The sequence below is a fragment of the Microplitis demolitor genome, chromosome 4, assembly GCF_026212275.2.
Source record: "Microplitis demolitor isolate Queensland-Clemson2020A chromosome 4, iyMicDemo2.1a, whole genome shotgun sequence".
In the NCBI taxonomy this organism is placed as follows: Eukaryota; Metazoa; Arthropoda; class Insecta; order Hymenoptera; family Braconidae; genus Microplitis; species Microplitis demolitor.
In genome coordinates, this window is record NC_068548.1 from 13,236,568 (window position 1) to 13,255,089 (window position 18,522).

At 31.4% G+C, this 18,522-nt stretch overlaps 2 protein-coding genes across 3 annotated transcripts in view; one reads left to right on the plus strand and one right to left on the minus strand.

The window, feature by feature from the left end:
- Window positions 1-1,332: 1,332 nt before the first annotated feature.
- LOC103579909 (E3 SUMO-protein ligase ZBED1) overlaps window positions 1,333-18,522 on the plus strand; it is a 147,470-nt gene continuing 130,280 nt past the window's right edge. For both annotated transcript variants that reach the window (XM_053738595.1, XM_053738596.1), the window contains exon 1: window positions 1,333-1,575. The gene's annotated coding sequence lies outside the window, so the exon portion shown is untranslated. The remainder of the gene's footprint in view (window positions 1,576-18,522) is intronic.
- LOC103577109 (E3 ubiquitin-protein ligase Bre1) overlaps window positions 3,803-18,522 on the minus strand; it is a 103,535-nt gene continuing 88,815 nt past the window's right edge. Inside the window, exons 13-16 of the mRNA XM_053738593.1 lie at window positions 13,033-13,146; window positions 7,889-8,273; window positions 4,314-4,408; window positions 3,803-4,242 (exon numbers count right to left, since the gene is read on the minus strand). Of these exons, the coding sequence (XP_053594568.1) occupies window positions 3,961-4,242; window positions 4,314-4,408; window positions 7,889-8,273; window positions 13,033-13,146 (876 nt within the window). The 3' untranslated portion in view covers window positions 3,803-3,960. The remainder of the gene's footprint in view (window positions 4,243-4,313; window positions 4,409-7,888; window positions 8,274-13,032; window positions 13,147-18,522) is intronic.

Here is an 18,522-nt window from a genome sequence, read left to right on the forward strand (position 1 = left end):
AACCGTGCATTCAATATTGATTTGTTTTTTAAATTCTTTGTTTCTATTTTGGATTTTTGTAACTACTAGAAATATTAAAATTTTTTCTAGTCAAGATACATATTTTCAAAGGAAATTTAATGCTCTACAAAAAAGGTCTCTTAACATTTTCTGCTAAATTCACTTCTCCGAAAGTTATTCAAGGTTGAAAATGAGTCAAAACGACTTAAATAACCTGAATAACTTTCGAAGGAGTGAATTTAGCAAAAAATGTTAAGAGACCTTTTTTGTAGAGCATTAAATTTCCTTTAAAAATATATATCTTGACTAGAAAAATTTCTAATATTTCTAGTAGTTACAAAAATCCAAAATAGAAACAAAGAATTTAAAAAACAAATCAATGTTAAAGGCACGGTTCCAATGAAATGGTTTGTTTTACGTCAATTTACTAAGATAGAGTTTTTGTAGGGAATTGTTTCCTTCAAGAATATACATTGCTTGAATTTTTCAGATAGATGATTTACGAGTTTTCAGTAAACAATGAAATTTCTCTCAAAAAACGAATAGTCGTAACGATACACCTCTTAATATCAATATTAAGGGTTAAAATTTGCACAATAATTTTTTTTGGTCATCAGGAATAATATTTTCACAGCATGGAAAAAAAAATAAATAGTCGATTTTTTTGGCCTAGTCTAATATATATACATATATATATATATATATATATATATATATATATATATATATATATATATATATATATATATATTGTTACGGAGTAAATAAAATAACAATAATAATTATTATTATTTACCGTCGTTCGATAATACGCGCGATACCTTCTTTAATTTTGCCACGTTAACTTAAAAATCTACGCACTTGCAATTATCCCGAACGCATGATTTTCGACCACCATCGGAGATTTTTGGATCAATCGGAAAATAAGAGGGGCAGTGCGGTGTAAGACGCTACAGGCGACAATCAAATGCAGACCACCAAAGGGCAAGCACGTGTTGTGTTTTGCTCCACCGAGTTTTTATTTTAAACATTTAAATTTTATAAATTTAAGAGTGAATGTTAGGCACTATTGTTGCGTTCGCTAATATTATTCAACATTAATTAATACGAGTGAATAATAGGCACTATTGTTGCGTGCGCTATTATTACTCAATATTGAAATAATAAGAGTGAACCCCAGGCACAAGCTATACGTGCGCTGTTGTTACTCTAGTAGTTTTCATATTTAATAAGTAAATCTATACTGATCATCAGACGCAAGTCACGTACTGGTGATAGTAATTTTAACACAATTAAAATTCTTATTGTTGAGAGATAGACTCGAGTCGCTGAGTGCTATCACTGTCAATACCGGTATACGTTACTACGTATATCAAAAACTTAGTGAATCCAACTTGGTTGGATCTTGTCGCATCTGCGGCGAAGCAAACGCATAAGGGTGCATAATATCCAGGAGGAGCCGAAGCAGCCGATCCTGATCGTCTCCAAAGAGTCACCTCCGTCGTCAGAGTATACGCGGGCTGTCGGCAGATTGCCGTAATATAAGTTGATTCGAGCGTATTGATACTGCGTACTGTAAGTTTTTAAATTATTTATGCGTATACTGTTGGCTTCGCGAGAGTAATTATTGTCACTTTATTTCTTTAAAACTATTGTCTTTATTTCTTTTCTTTCTGTAAAGTATGAGTTATGATCTATCATCCTTATTGTAATCTATAATTAATTTCTTTCAATATATTTCTATATTTTTCGCCTGTATATTGTTTATAATAATAAGTCACCGCGGAAAACCCACACCTACGAACTCCTGGTTGAACATTATCTCTATTACTAGCTAATTATAAGATTTTCTTAGTTTTTATCTGTTTGCAAAAAACTAAGTGGCGCCTTTTTCAGCATATAAGCACCAGAACATGCTGCTTGGTCCTGGTCGGCAAGTTACTTCCAGCAGCAGATAGGGGAAACGCGGTTAAATATCTTTTTTTATTATTAAAAATTAGATACCCCCTGGCAATATATATATATATATATATATATATATATATATATATTATATACTTATTACACGATGTACTATACATTTAGTTTGTTTATGTTTATTTAAATCATATGGACATTTCGGTAAAATCAACGTGTTTACAACAAAATTTAATTTGATGATTGTAGAAGTGTGACATAGTTATCAATGAGTTTATATTTTCGGGGGACAATCTGTGCGTCCGTCACGACGGAGGCTCATACTTTGAATCAAGAAGGGACTTAAAGAGAAAAATTAGCAAGATTTGTGAATATACACTAGAAACTTAAAAAGCAGCTGTAGATGCAGGTTTAATAGTAAATGACTGCGATTCAAAGAGATGGGGCTTACAAGCTCAAAAAGAAATCGGTGCCGAAGATTTCTGTTTCAAAGCATCACCAAAGTGGATCTTATCATTTAAACGAGCACACCACATTGTATCGAGGAAAGTAAATAAGTTTATCATGTCCAAAACAATTGAAGATGGAAAACTGTTAAAAGAGCAGGCTGAAAAATTTCTCTCTAATGTGAAACAAGAAATTAAAATTTATAAATTACCAAATGTATACAATTCAGATCAAAGTGGTTTTCAGTTAGAAATGCATTCCGGGCAAACTTAGCCGTTAAAGGAGCAAAGCACGTACAATGTCTAGTACAATTTGTTACTTCTACGACACATAGTTATACAGTTCAACCAACTGTATCCACTGATGGAAAGCTTTTATCCCTACGATTTTTGGTTTTACCAGGTGGTAAATTTAGACCAATAGTTAAAACGAGGATTTTTATACTACAGAATACACACCTAAAAGCATCAAAATCAGGGAGACATATATTGTTAATTTCGTTAAAGTCTATTGAAAATTTTTTTTCTTTTTAATAAAAGTTTTGTGAATTTCAACCCTTGTAATTTTTATTCCATCTCTTCTTTCATAATAACACCAATAGCACGTTTAATCATTTTTCACCCCGAAAATGATGCCATTGATCCCATTTGATTATTCAAACTGCAACTATGTAAAACTTGCAAAACACCCGTTCGGAGCCTAAACTTGGATGGGTGCTTTCACCCCCTATATATCTTTGTCCGCCAATAAAAAAAAATACGTGCCTCTTAGATTTTGACGGAGAATAGCATATTTCAGTTGTATTCCAATCGGAGGGGGACACCTGGGAATGTTTCCTTGTTAGTTTCGTACCTAATCATTGACAAGTTGTGTCTCTGGGATTAAAATAATTTATATTTAATCAATGGAATAATTAATCGACTCAATATTAGAACAAAATTATTCTTTAATAAATTGTCTTTGTATGAGTATACCGTTTCACCCGATTTGTATAATCAAAAGAGTGCCGAGATAATTCAATGGGAGTAAATGAGTCAAAAATAATAGATCGATCAGGAAGCACCCTCAGCACTTCAGCGCTTGAGGTATGCAATAAAAATAATTGGTTGGAAAAAAAGTCGATTCTGCTTTTTAACGATTACTTCTAATATTAAATATAACTTTTGTTTCAAAAACCAGAAAGTTTAAGCCCCCTGATTAGAGAAACGATTCGAAACGATTTGCAATGTTAAATGCCCTTAAGAAGGGCTATTTAAAAGTATTCAAAAACATTAAAAATTATGCAAAATTTTTTTTTTCAAATCATTTTAATTCGTTTTTTTTTTTTTAATAACGAGTCTAACTAACAAGGTCGATTGCAATCCAGATTTTTTCATTGAACCTCTAGTCATATATTTAAATAAGCTTAATCATATAATTTAAAAAAGTTCTCTAAAAACTTTGTCTAAAAATCAATTTATTGAATTGGATTTCTTATAAGATGATTGAAATTACTTGAAGATTATTAGAATTTTAACACCATGTTACATTATTATACGAAAGTAGTTGGTCAAAAAAGGCTATGTAAGCAATTAAATCATAACAATGATACTCTTTTTACGTAGATAAATATAATCGATGATAATCATTTGCGCCGAATGCGCAGTTACATTTAGGGCATTTCCTTTGCCGAGTTTCGTAACGAGTCCGTAGACAATCCCAACAGAAAACGTGAAAACATTTTGTTAGTACTGCATCTTTGCGTTTAACTTTGCATGATGGGCAAGTAAGTGTTTCCTTATACTCTCGCAATTCTTCAGCCATAACTTCATCCAATGTTTCAGCCAATTCTATTTTCTTCATTCTTTCAACTTTACGTTTTAATTGCGCAATTTCTTCCTAGAATAATAATGAATTCGTTAAATTAATGAATATTTTTTGTTAAATTTTAAATAACGAAAAATACCCACTTGCAATCTTTTTGTTTTATAAGCTTCCGCTTCTAGTGAACTAGTTTTTTCAGCAACCACTTGTTGAGCTTCTTTCATCTGAGAATGATACTTTTCTGGAAATTATCATTAACAAGAGACCGATTATATACAAGAATGTGTATTCTGTGAAGTGTAACTTAAATTGACCATATTTTAGTATTTTTAAAACAAATTAGCGGGTCAGGTATCGAAGCTTGACCATGAAACGATTCAAGATAGAGGAATTTATAAGAATTGAAGTTGAGAAATTTATGAATGCTTCAGATTACTAGATTATAAAGAGAAGGCAGAGATAAATCCAGATTGAAGATATCTTCCTTAACGATCCTAAACATTCCAGCCTAGGATGAAGAAGGTGATAATGAGTTTATGCAGTAGTAAAACTATTTTAAAATTAAACCCCGTTACACCCTTGCTATTATACTTGTGGACACTTTCAGAAAAGTTAGGCTGAAATGGAATTGAACTAAACTTCGTTTAACGTTATTCACCCTGACTATATAAATATTCACATACGCATCCATTTCTTACATACATAATATTCATTCCTATAATCCGGGTAAAGAGCACCAAACGGGGATTAGTAAAATGGTTAATCCTGTGGACAAGCCTTAAAAATAAGTAATGTATCCGAGCTCCTTGAGCTCGGGAATATTATTCGCTGAATTGGTTTTCTCAAACTCTTCGAGCTCGACATAAGTTATCTCTTGACATCCATTAACTTCAATTGACTACTGTATTTCAAACATTAAATTATTTTATGTAATTCACAAATACGAATGAGATAATAGCGAATAGAAACTGCTGAAGAAACTGAAAAATTCCAATGAAAAATAACCCGTTGATGCCGAGATTTGAAACCACAACTTTTTGAACACGAAGCGAAACCATTGCCACATTGCCACTTGAGAGCTTACTATCAGATTGTAGTTATTTTATCTACTTAAAACGGTTGCTATGCCAACGACGGCGATGACAACAGGTGCTATAGCGACGATTGCTATGTACGTTTGGCGAAGATAACTTTGGCAACTGCTGTTATGGTAACGGTTAGCCCTTAATCACTCATCATGAGATATTTAAAACTATAGTTCGTATCCACTTTAAATGTAGTATATATATTTCTTGCATGACAGAAGCATTCACTAAGATAGGATTATTTAAATATCCGATTCAAAATATATTTTTTACCTAATTAAAATACTCGCCTGACGAGTGGAAAATTATTACGTTTTTTTGCCGAAAGACCTACAGACTCTAGATCGCAAATAAATATCACCCACGAAAAAAAAAAATCAATGACGTAAATTATTTGCAGAAAATATACTTTTCTCGGGGTTCGTGGGGTCATAAGAAACGAAAACTTATAGTTTTTTTTTTTTTTTACAAAAAGGACTACAGACTTGAAATTTATAATGAATATGAGCTAAAATACAAGATTTTATATCGAATGAATTTTCTTTCGAATGTCGACTGTTATGGGAGTATGCGAGGGTGCATAAAGTAAAAATTTTTAACGTTTTTTAACAATAAGACTCACATCCACAGTTTAAAACGAATATCACCTATGATTTGAAAATCAAGGGCGGTAAATTGAATGGCATAAATTACCTGCAAATATTTCAAGGTCAGATTATCAAAAAAAAAATTTCTCGAAGCCCATAGACCGTTTGTAAGACGAGCAAAAATTTGGAAATTATTTTTACGGTGGTTTTCTTAGGGCCACTTTGAAACCGTGCACGACGAAAATTTTTCAAGCCCAGATCTGAAAACTAAACTTGAAGGTACAATGTGCTTATTTTATTTTTACTGTGTGATCATTTCCCTCTGAGTTACAGCATGTTGATAATCACTTAAAAATGAAGAATTTTTTCAATATCCTTCAATTTTTGTGACTACTGTAGGTTTCGTATTGATCAAGCTTATGAGATCTACTCATATACAGACCCACATCTAACTATACGTGGATTCATATCGGTCAGTTCTGATCGGATCGAATCATGTATTAACCTATTTATAATTATATATAATTCCATGTATAATCATGTACAATTATTTTTCATCGGTTGGAAAAATGTGTTGGTGGTTTTACACAAAACAACAATGAAAGCTATAATCAGTTTATGTGGAAAATAACTCTAAAAATCATCCCGTGTGGCTCCAAAATTGTTGGAATAGCAGCTTCAATGGCAGCCAGGATATCAAATGAAGTTACAACGTTACTTTTGTACTATATGAATGCAATGGGACTATCAATTGGGCTCAATGCCCATGTCTATGTCGAGAAGAAAGATTCAGAGCGCGTCATGATCTCCAACTCGAGAGTGCATGGGAATATGCGTGAGAGAAGAATGGCTGGTAGACAACACCAAGTCGACTTATTAGAAACTGCTCAACTGATCGGTCTAAAAATTTAACAGAACCTTCTCAGACATATTCCTCAAGGATTGATGGAAAAAATAAGGTTTCCGATACTTATTTGTTTTCTGAACAATTTTACCCGACCACTATCCGAAACATTTTTTGACGAAACCGCCCTTTCGTCAAAAATCAAAATTTCGACTCTTCCTTCGAAAAATCTCTAGATTAATCTATCTACTAACAAAAACGTATTGGTTTTTAAATTTTATATGATCCAAACCGGAGATATCGTATTCATCACCGGACCCCTTTTTTTTGGAGGCCCTTCAGGAAATCGTCTGCATAAGCAGTGCAGATGAATATTTTTATAAACTATAAGTGCATTAAAAAGTTAGAAGTTGTCACTATCTATATATTCATTTCTTGTCTTTGTTAAATAAAATCACTAGCTACAAAAAATTAGTAAAATGAAACGTCTTTCCGGACTTGCAACTGCAATAACCTCTTAAAAGTGACATGATCAAAATATATTGATTTTATAACCTGGCTAATGCATATATTTCAAATGTTAGAATTAGTATGGTTAGTATTTATGATGCTTATAACTTAATGCAATCATTACAATCATTTAACTTATAATGAATTATGTGATACTTAAGTTAACGAATATCATTTTTGTCGTTTTATAACTTTTTGTGATTTGTTTTTTAATTTCAACATTAAACTATTGTAATGCAATCTAGTAAAATTTAAAGGTGAGGGTCTTATTTGTGGATGAAACTTTCTATAAATTAGTAAATAAACGATTTGTGATACAGAGTTAAATTTTTTATAATAGATGCCTTTGTTTTAAAAATTGTCTTATAAATTTGACAGCAGAAATTACGACTACTTAAAAATATGCATTAATTTGGCAATGTATCTTTACATAAAGACATTTTGAGAAAGCGATATGAGGTCTTGAGATATTGTGTTACGGGGTATATTAGGGGTATAATAAATAGTGATATTTAGTAAAATTAATTGTACGAAAATTTAGTCAAGTAAGTTTTGAAGGTGTAACTTGTTCTTCATCATCTCTACGTAGGAAACTAGCTGCACTATTTCACAACCCAATATATTATTCAAAAGTATTATTGAAAAGAAAACAGTTAAGACAATTGATAAATATTAAAAAAAAAACTATATATTACCAAGATGAAGTTTGAGATCTGCAGCCGATTGTGCACTTTCTATTGCTTTTCGTTTGTGCATTTCCATCGCTTGTTGTCGCAAAGCTAATTCTTTCTCAACTGTCGCTAATGAATTTTGTAATAATCGTTCTTTTTCTTCTAATTTGCGCACAACAACATTTGCAGCTTCAACTTGAGTAGTCAAAGTTAATACTTGTTCTTTTAAGACATCTTTTTCTTCTCTTGCTAATTTATGCAATTGATTACTTTTAATTCTTTCAGTCATCAATTTAAAATTCGCATCATCTTTTTCACGTAACTGTTGAATAAGTCGGGAATTTTGTTCCTGCATATCTTCAAATGCTTGCCCAGTCACTTCCATTTCGTTCAATAGCGCTTCTTCTTCCTGAAAATGAATGAAATAAAATTGTCGGAAGAAACAGAGATATTCGAGATAGTTGAGATTTAGAAAATAAAGAAGACGTGTGTGTCATAAGACATCTGAAAGAAGCTAAGCTCCTTCTCCGTTCTACATGAACCCTTATTATTTATTGATATAAATTAATTTCGCTTCCGGGTATGGCCAGATGCCACTTTTTTTCACAACAATGGTTTTTCGGTCAAATTTTTATCATTTTAGTAATGAGTTATGAAAAAAAATTTCAATTAAGTCGAGTAACTCGAACAAAATAACTTTCCCATTAAAATCGATTAGTTTAAGAGCAAAGGATAATTATTCGAACTATTCAAATAATTTGAACTTCGATCCGAATGTCACTATTCGATTTGAATACTATTCGCACACCCCTATTATTTTTTTACTAGACAAAAATAGTAATCGTCCAAATTACGAAAAATTAAACAAAAGTACTGAGAAATAAGTTACAGAATTTTTAATTAAAAAATTTGCAATTTTCTTAGCGGGAAGTTAAAAAAATTTTTTTTATCTCTATTATACTTATAGAATAGAATTACGTCGATTCCTGAAAAAAAAGTCTGTCTATCGGTTGACCCGGCGGGCCAGCCCTAAAACTTCCCGCTGTTTCCGAGCTCCTTGAGCTCGAGAACATTGTTGTGAATACATTTTCGAGCTCAAAAATACTATTGTATGCCATTGTTTTCGGAAACACCGTTTTTAGCATTTCTTTCTCCCACGACATTTTACGAACAAATTAACCAATTGATATGGTTAAGGTGGCAATCGACGCGTATTATTGAGTTCTAGCGTTGATCAAATTTTAAAATTGATCGGATAAGTCGCTTCGAAGATAATCGAAGAAAACCGTTTTTCACCATTTCTTTCTCGATCGATTTCTCTCGAATGAATAAACCGATTGAGATGGTTGAGGCGGGAATCAACGCGTTTTATTGAATTATTGTGCTGAATAGATTTTGGAATTGATCGATCGAGCCATTTCTGAAAAATTTGAAAAAAACTGAAAAAAAATTTTTTTTTTTGTTTTTCTCTTCCATATCTTCGAATCTATTTGATCGATCGATTTGAAATTTTCAGAAAAGTTGACGGCCAACCACATACACACACACACACACACACACACACACACACACACACACACACACACACGCGCGCGCGCATACATACATACAGACACTCAGACATCCTTCTGAAAATAGTCAGAATAGCTTCCTAGGACCTCAAAACGTCGACATCTGATGAGAACTCGATTTTCGAAAATCGGCGTGAAACCAAAAACTTCCCGAATTTTTGAAAATTTATAATTTTCTTGGCGGGAAGTTAAAAATGTCTGATGTCGGCTTCGAGATCATTTTTAGGAATATGAAAATAAAAATAATATTAGTTTCTAGTTTTAAAACAAATTATATTTACATCAAGGATTTTATACAATAGTCTAATCAATCTAAGCTATTCATCACGTAATACATTTTTTTATATTTTTAATGTAATATATAAACACTAACGCAAAAAATTAAAGGAACAGAAAAATTTGATAAATTTTTTAGTGATTTTTGGAAAGCTGTAACTTTGTTAATAACAATATTGAGATTTGAAACAAAGCATCTGATAGCTTGAAATCTCTAGTTTTGGTGCAATTTTATCAAAATTTATTAAAAGCTCCGATTATAGCGCAAACATGAAAAATACCACGAGACAAAAAATTAAAAAAAATTTTTTTTAATTCCGAAGAGCCCTTGGACCGTGGAAAAATTTTTTCAACTGAACCAATGCATAAGTCATTTAGCAAATTTATTCAGCTCCAATTTGGCTTTTTTTTAACCTCTTAAGACGATTTGTCGCAGAGATTTCAGCCTTCAAACAAAAAATGATCCTTTTGGCTTTGATCATTGGTATTTAGGGTACCAATAATCGTACAGTGAATTTGAGGGCGGCTTGAAAAACTTGGATAAATTCCCTAAAAGATCCTTTCATCATTTAAAAAAAAAAATTTTTTTTTTTTTTTATTTTTAACATCCATTAGAAGTAAGTACAAAAAAATGTTTTTTTTTTGGTTTTTTAGTAAATCAACCGCTACTCTGTAAATATCAATGAAAAGTCTAATGTTGGCAGGGACTTTCTTAGCTTAATGTACCTTCAATAACCCTGTAATTTTTGAATTGATCTATCGAACGGCTTTTTGGGGTTGATCGATCAAAGTTTTGCTAAACAATTAAAGGAACAAGTTAGGAAATGTATTGTCTTTGGGGTACGGTTTAATATGAATATTAAAGGCTTACATGGGTCTAATAATTTTTCTTAGAACATAAACGAAAAATTGAGGGGGCGTTGCTGAAAGACATCAATTTGGTAAATAACGGACACCCTAATTCATATATATATATATATATATATATATATATATATATATTGTAACATGATAAAAAATTCGACATCAACTCGTGGTTTACATTATTTGAATGTAATGAAATGTTACCCGTCGAGCAATTTTTGGTGACATCTATGATCACGATTCTCACTTCGACCGAGCAATCGATCCAACGGATGGATTCAAACGGGAGATCCGGGAGAGACTTTGTACTCAACGGCCGCGTTTGTATTTTGAACAATTTGACCCCGACCAAAAAGAACAATTTGAACAATTTCGATTCCGATTTTTGGAACAATTTGATATATGCCGTTAAGAACAATCTGAGTTTGAACAACGAACAAGTAATCGTGACAAATAAAGTCCGAGTGAACAATAAACCGCCTTTTGTGATCAAGCCGAAGCATCGGCACGAGCTAAATAAAGTGTCGGAGTGTATTTATTATTGAATAAGTGAAATGCGTTGTGTAATTAAATTATAATCAATCAATTCATTAATTACGGAAAATAAGTATATGATAGTGAAATTTAACCCGTTACCAAAATAAAATATTATTTTATATTTTATTTTATTTCATTCGAGCAATTCTGAGAATTACGGATTAGCTGTGTCTCATTCGCAACAGCAATCTTGTCGCCTCTTCGTGTAAGAATACTCTGACGTCACTCGTCAAATATTTTGTTAATAGTTATGCTGTATGTGTGTCACCGGACAATAAAATAAATGATTTTTATTTTATTTCGTAAAGCAACTGTTTTCTTTCTAATACGAACTGATTTTGTTTTTTTTTTTTTGATCAATTAAAATTTCTACGAGCAATTTGTTTTTTTTCGTTTCTATCGAGTCAAGCCGATACCGACAAAGTATATTTGTCTTGTAACTGATAATTTTATTTGTGATACCGATCAATTATTTCTTTTGTTCAATATACGATTAATTACTTTGTTAATTCTGAACAGTCATTTATCATAATCTTAAGTGCCTGACCTTTCCCCGATCCACCACCCTGAGTCAGTTTATATTTGAGAATTGTTTATTGGTGATTATTGAATCACCTGGCGCCCAACATTAAAATTTCTGAACAAGGTTGCCAAAATCGTAAGTGTACTCGGATTTCACTCCGGTAGATGCCCGGTGGTGAAAAACCCGTTACAATATATATATATACATACACAATGCAAGAGAGAGGACAGGAAGCAGGCAGTGCCTTATGTCTTACTCATTCTTTCTCGCTCATTTCCGGTGCATATTTTTATAACGTTTCACTTTTTCTGTGTTAGGTTTCCATCCCAAACGTGCGTAAAGGAGTTTAGCTTCAAAAAATGGAAACCGGTTGACCCTTTAAATACATGTAAAATAGTTTAAATTGATAATTTAATTTTTCGGTAAAATACGGTTTTTTTTTCTACACTGAAAAAAAATGTGGCTATCGTAACCATCTGTAGAATAGCTAATCGTAGATAGTTGTCATAACAAAATGTATAGTTAACTTGGCAATATTAGATTGCTGCATTAACTATCTCTAATTTTAAATGAAAGTATTGTCAATTCAATCATATTCTTTGGTTACATTCCCCACACTTAGTATTGCTGTGTCAACGATTCCTATAGATTGCTATTGTAGCAATTCAAATTATTAATATAGCAATCCGCATTGTAAATATATCAATACGTATTTTTATTATAACAATACGTATTGCAGTAGCAACCATCTATATAAATAGTTGATTTAACAAAACATTGTATGGGTAAAATGGCAATCTAACCTTTATGCAAATGAAGTGTTGCTACATTAACAATCTACGATTTTCCAAACTTTTGATAGTTACTATAACCTAACGGTATTGCTATTACAGCTATTTTTTTTTTAGTGTAATATCTCTGAAACGACTCTATTAATCGATGTCAAAATTTAGCCGGTTTCAGAGCATACACAGACGTGTCGACTGCTGCTAGAACCATCTCAAGTGGTTAATTCATTCGAAAGATTGTCGGAGAAAGAAATGGTAAAAAACGGTTTTTCTTAATTTCTCTGAAAAAATTTGATGAATTGATTCCAAATTTTACTCAATTCTAGAACTTGACATAACGCGTTGATTGCCGTGAGAACCGTCTTAATCGATTAATTTGTTCGAGGGATATCGTTTACGAAAAAATTTAAAAAATAAAAATTTACGTTAATTATCCTGTAATGCACTAATGCTAGATATTTCAAAGTTATAACCTATTTAACATAATATAGTTCCACTTTTCATCTTGTATCAGTTTAGTATCGGAATTTAAGAAATACGTATTGTCGTCGTAAGCTTTCAATGAATTAAAAAAAAAACCCTATGAAGTATATATTCGAAATACTTAACCTGTTTTTGAGAAGCAACTTGTTTTTGTAGATTATACGCTTGTTCTTCTAGTTTCTTGATCTTAATTTGTGCGTCTTCATCAGCCAGTTTTTTCCGTTCTTCGCGTTTGTTTTCCTGTAAATTAAATTTCAATGAAAATTTTGCATATTAATCTAATTAAAATTTATTTAAGAAGCAAAAAAGGTAACATTTTTGTTTAAAATTTCAAGAATTCAAGTTGAAGCAGTATGGAAACGTGTAAATGATACAAAATAGCACAAACGATGGCTACAGCACGACTCTCACATTCACACCCGACTTCCAATTTAAAAGTAAGATTTAGAATATCCCTCGCACTTACGTTTGTCGGTTCCGTAAAATTTGGCTTGTGGACAAAATAACTGACAACAAAATAACCGAAAGATAAAATAACCTACAACATAATAACCGAGACAGAATAATCGTTCCGTACAAGCGCAAGAATCGTATTGTTCCCTTTTTTCGAGTATTTTATCTATGCAGAATAATAATAAAACACAATTGAATTTTAAACAATTCTATATTATCACAATATACTTTATAAATTAAACATACATTAAATATATTCACTTATAATTTCCAATTAGATGCAATGTTTTTTAAATATTGGAGTACATTGTTCGAATTATAATTACGTGCTATATTTTCAATACGCTCATTAATGTCACGATACTGTTGACGAGTTTTATCAGCAACATTCAGACCAGTATTCATTTGATTTATAATGAGTTCAGTTAATCCTTGTTCATTAATGACAATCTTCACAAATTTCTGAAAACTTGCATGATTAACGCAGATTATTCCATTGAAATAATGTTGCCAACCTTCATCAGCGTTATTAGTACGAATGGTATCATTTATAACTGCTTCGTAGCAATTTCATAATAATGTTTTAAATAATGCCTGAAGCCGACGCTTTCCAGTGCGTGAGAGCACACCCACCTACGTGCGCTTAAAATATTGAAGTATTTCTTCGAAGTGAAAGCTATTATAAATGCGGCTCAAAGTCCGCCATCATACTTCTGGGATTTAATTCAGACTTATAATGCTTTAACACCGTCAACATAACGGTATACATTTTTTGAGATTTACTAGGCAGTAAAAAATATAGTAATGGTAAGATCTTCCCGTTTTTAATGCCATGAATTGTGTATAGCTGATTGAATATAGTGAGTATCGAAGAAAAAGTACCATCACCACACCATTGCTCGAAATTAGCCAATTCCGATAAATTATCATCAGTTGCATATATTAAAAAACACGATTTGTTAGGGCCACTATCGTAAAGAAGAAAATTATCACCTTTCATATTATTTTTCAAATCGTCAGGTATAATAAAATCCTCACTAGATTTAGGCTTAACAAATGGCACAGCATGATTTTTACGAACGCGCTGAACATTTCGATCATCGACACAGTTTTCGGTAATTTAGTAGCAATGATTGACGATACAGAAGCTACGGCATTGGCAACAACAGCGCTTGGTGCATCATCACTTTGTCTAGCACGCTTTCGAATTTTTTCTTTTACGACATTAGCCTTCATTATAGCAGCGTCAGCAGCATGGCTGTGCACTGGTTCATGACCAACATCACCTAATTAAAATTAAAACACAACAAAAAAAAAATACATTACAAGGAAATACCGATAAAACATAGTACAATAATATCATTTTTATTTTTACTTTTTAAATTGAATGAGTAACCATTACGTGTAGATTGCTTTTTATTCTTGTTAGATAAAACGAAACCTAGCGGCATCTTCATTTAATTATTTTAATGATTTTTTTTATGATCTTTTATAATAAAAATTAATTTAATAATACAATTTTAATATTTGATATAAGTTAAGTTATACACCACTGACAAACAATACTAACAGAAAATACATCGAAAAAATGTATACCTCGCTCACAATGTTACAATATCTACAACAATAGATGGCAACATAAGAAAATACGCGGAAAATTCGAAGTTATTTTGTGGCGGTTATTTCATCGGAGGTTATTTTGGTGTTCAGTTATTCTGTCATTTGGTTATCTAGTCGTTAGTTATTATGTCACGGTTATTTTGTCCGCGAGTATTGACGCGTGTCACCCTTCAGATATGTTAAAGCAGAAATTTATTTGAAAAAAAAAATTTTTTTTTTTTTTTATTACTTTAAAAACATCTTTCATCAAGGAACTATTACTTAAAATAAAAGTTTAAAGTTCTCAAAATAATAATACAACATTTTTAGTTGAAGACGAGTGGTATTGCTTCAAAAATTCGATAGTATCGATTGAAGATAATATAGTTTCGGGTCAAGACACAAGAGTTATCCATCGAAGATATAAAATCTTTGGAGCTAAGAAAATCTAGATCAAGCCAAGAATTTCTTGAAGCGATAATTGGCTTTCTTCAGAAATACATTCTTGGCTCAAGAAAATATTTCTTGAATCAATATAAATTTTCTATCAGTGTATTTGAATGACTCCATAGTAAAATCAGATATTAAACTCTAATTGAATACGATTTATTCGAATGGAAAATTCTTAATCAGATAAAAAAGGATTCAATGATAAGTTTTCAATAACAATTTCGATAAGAATTCTCAATACGAAACAATCGCAATTTTTACCCAGATGTTATTCGTATTTTGCGTAATTTTACTATAAAAATAAATGTGATCCTTTAAAATTGCGCATATCAGAGTCAAGTGAGGTTTTTTTTTGCAAATTGATCATCTTTAACTGATGGACTATGGTATTTTTTTTATTTTATTCGAAATTTGTCAAATGTAGTGTAACAGGATAGCTAGAGGTTCAACTGATCAAATCGGAAGTGTTATTTTAAGGAGCCTAAGTTAATTTACTACCCTTATCAGCACATATCCTCTATAAAAAAAAAAACTTATAATAAAAATATATGTTAAAATATAAAAAAAAAACATACTTTTCATATATAAAAAATATATTTAAAATACATCAAAAATATAAAAATTTTTATAAAGTATGTATGAAAAATATATTTTAAATAGCTAACTTTTGGCCGATTTTCGTATATATCTTAAAAACACATCCACAAAATTAAAGGAACAAGAAAATTTTATAAATTTTTTAGTGGATTTTGGAAGGCTGCATTTTCGTAAGAAATAATCGTATCGAAAAAATAAAAAAAAGCAAATTGAAGCTTGAAATCTCTAGTTTGAAGGTCCTCCAGAAAAATAATTTTTTGAGCCACGGGTTTTGCGAAATCATAAGAAATAGCTCGAGACAAAATTTTTCTAAATTTTTTGGTTTTGTTTTTTGAGTCTACTGGGCAGGGAAAAGTTTTTTCAGAAAAATCAATTCATGGCTCGTTTAGGAAATTTATTTAGCTTCAATTTGCTTTTTTTGTTTCTTTGTATGATAATTTGCTGCTGAGATATCAGCCTTCAAATGAAAAAAGATCTTTTTGTCTTTTATTTTTTTCCATTTTCACGTTAATTATTGAGTAAATGTAAGGTAAAGCGAAAAAAAATTCTCGAAAAACGAAAAAAAAAGAAAAGAAAAAAAAAACCCGAGTAAAACTTTAAAAAAATCGGGGCATCGGTTGGCCCTGCGGGCCAGCCCCAAAACTTCCCGCTGTTTCCGAGCTTTAAGAGCTCAAAAACATTAGTATAAAAACATTTTAAAGCATTTCGAGCTCGAAAATACCTCTGCTTCCCTTTTTTTATGAGCTTTTCAAGCTCAAAAGGGTTACGTTTTATATTAAAGTTTAAAAATTCAGAATCCCAAATAATTGATGAATAAGCGTTTTCATTATTTTTTAAAAATTATGTTCAATAATTAGCTCAAAAATAAGTATTTACGTGATACGTTTCATCTGTATCGTGTAAACATATCGTGATACGAGCAAACATGATGATTTTTAAGCAGTCACTTCCAATGATCTACATAAAGAAGAACATATTAGTTTTGAGTAATGTTGTTCAGTAATTATGATGTTATTCAATAACAAAAGCTGACATAAAATTTACATGTATTATTCCGTCGACATCTCTTGAACGGATTATCTAATTGGAACGTTCTTGGCAGCAATCGAATGCTTCAATCGAGTTCTAGAGCTGATTAGATTTTGGGATTGATAGATTCGATAGATTCTGAAATATCAAAAAAAAACGAAAAAAAAAATTTTTTTTTCATATTTCTTAAATATCTCAGAGTCTATTTGACTAAATGATCTTAAGTTTTTCAGAGATCTAAGTTCAGAAGGAATCTTTCGAATGCCGCGAAAACCATCTGAATCGGTTCATTGAAAAGATATGAGAGGTTTACACCCGCGCACACACACACACACACACACACACACACACACACACACACACACATACACACACACACACACACACACACACACACACACACACACACACAAACACACACACACACACACACACACACACACACACACACACACACACACACACACACACACACACATTGCTTCGAAATTGTCAGAATAGCATCCTAGCACCGTCAAACATCGAAATATGATGAAAACCCGATTTTTGAAAATCGGGGTGAAACCAATAACTTCCCGAGTTTTTTGAAAATCGTCGATTTTCTTAGCAGGAAGTTAAAAAAAAGTAAGAAAATTCTTGTTTTATCTCGATTTTCGGAAATTTTTTTTTTTCGCTTTACCTTACATTTACCCAATAACTAACGCAAAAATGAAAGAAAATAAAAAAAAAATTAATTTTTTCATTTTGGTAATGGCTACAGAAACTAAGGAAAAAACTTGTTCCTTTATTTGTTTTCTAAAACTGTGAGCAATCGGTCTGGATAAACGGTTTAATGGATCGATTTGAAAATTTGCAGGGCTTTTAGGGGTCCATTAAGCGGTAAAATCGCCTGGCAAAATTATCCTTTCCATCAATATTCTTAAGCATTGGTTGATTTATTAAAAAACCATCAGAAGTCCATTTTTTCTCGGTTTTTCAAATACATATCGAGGATAATAATTTTTTTTTTTTTTTTTTAAATCGAAAATGAGTCTTGTGAGGGATTCATTCAAGTTTCTAACGCTGCTCTTGGAATTACAGTGCGCCTATTAGCGGCTGAGATATCGATAATCAAAAACAAAAAGATTCTTTTTCATTTGAAGGCTGATATCTCAGCAGCAAATTATCTTACAAAGCAGCAAAAAAGCAAATTGTAGCTGAATAAATTTTTTAAACGTGCCATAATTTTATTTTTTTTTCAATTTTTCCGGCTCCGTAGACCCAAAAAACAAAACCAAAAAATTTAGAAAAATTTTGTCTCGAGTTATTTCTTATGATTCTACAGAAATCGTGACTTAAAAAATTATTTTGCTGGAAGATCTTCAAACTAGAGATTTCAAGCTTCAATTTGCTTTTTTTATTTTTTTGATACGATCATTTTTCATGAAAATACAGCCTTCCAAAAATCACTAAGAAATTTATAAAATTTTCTTGTTCCTTTAATTTTTT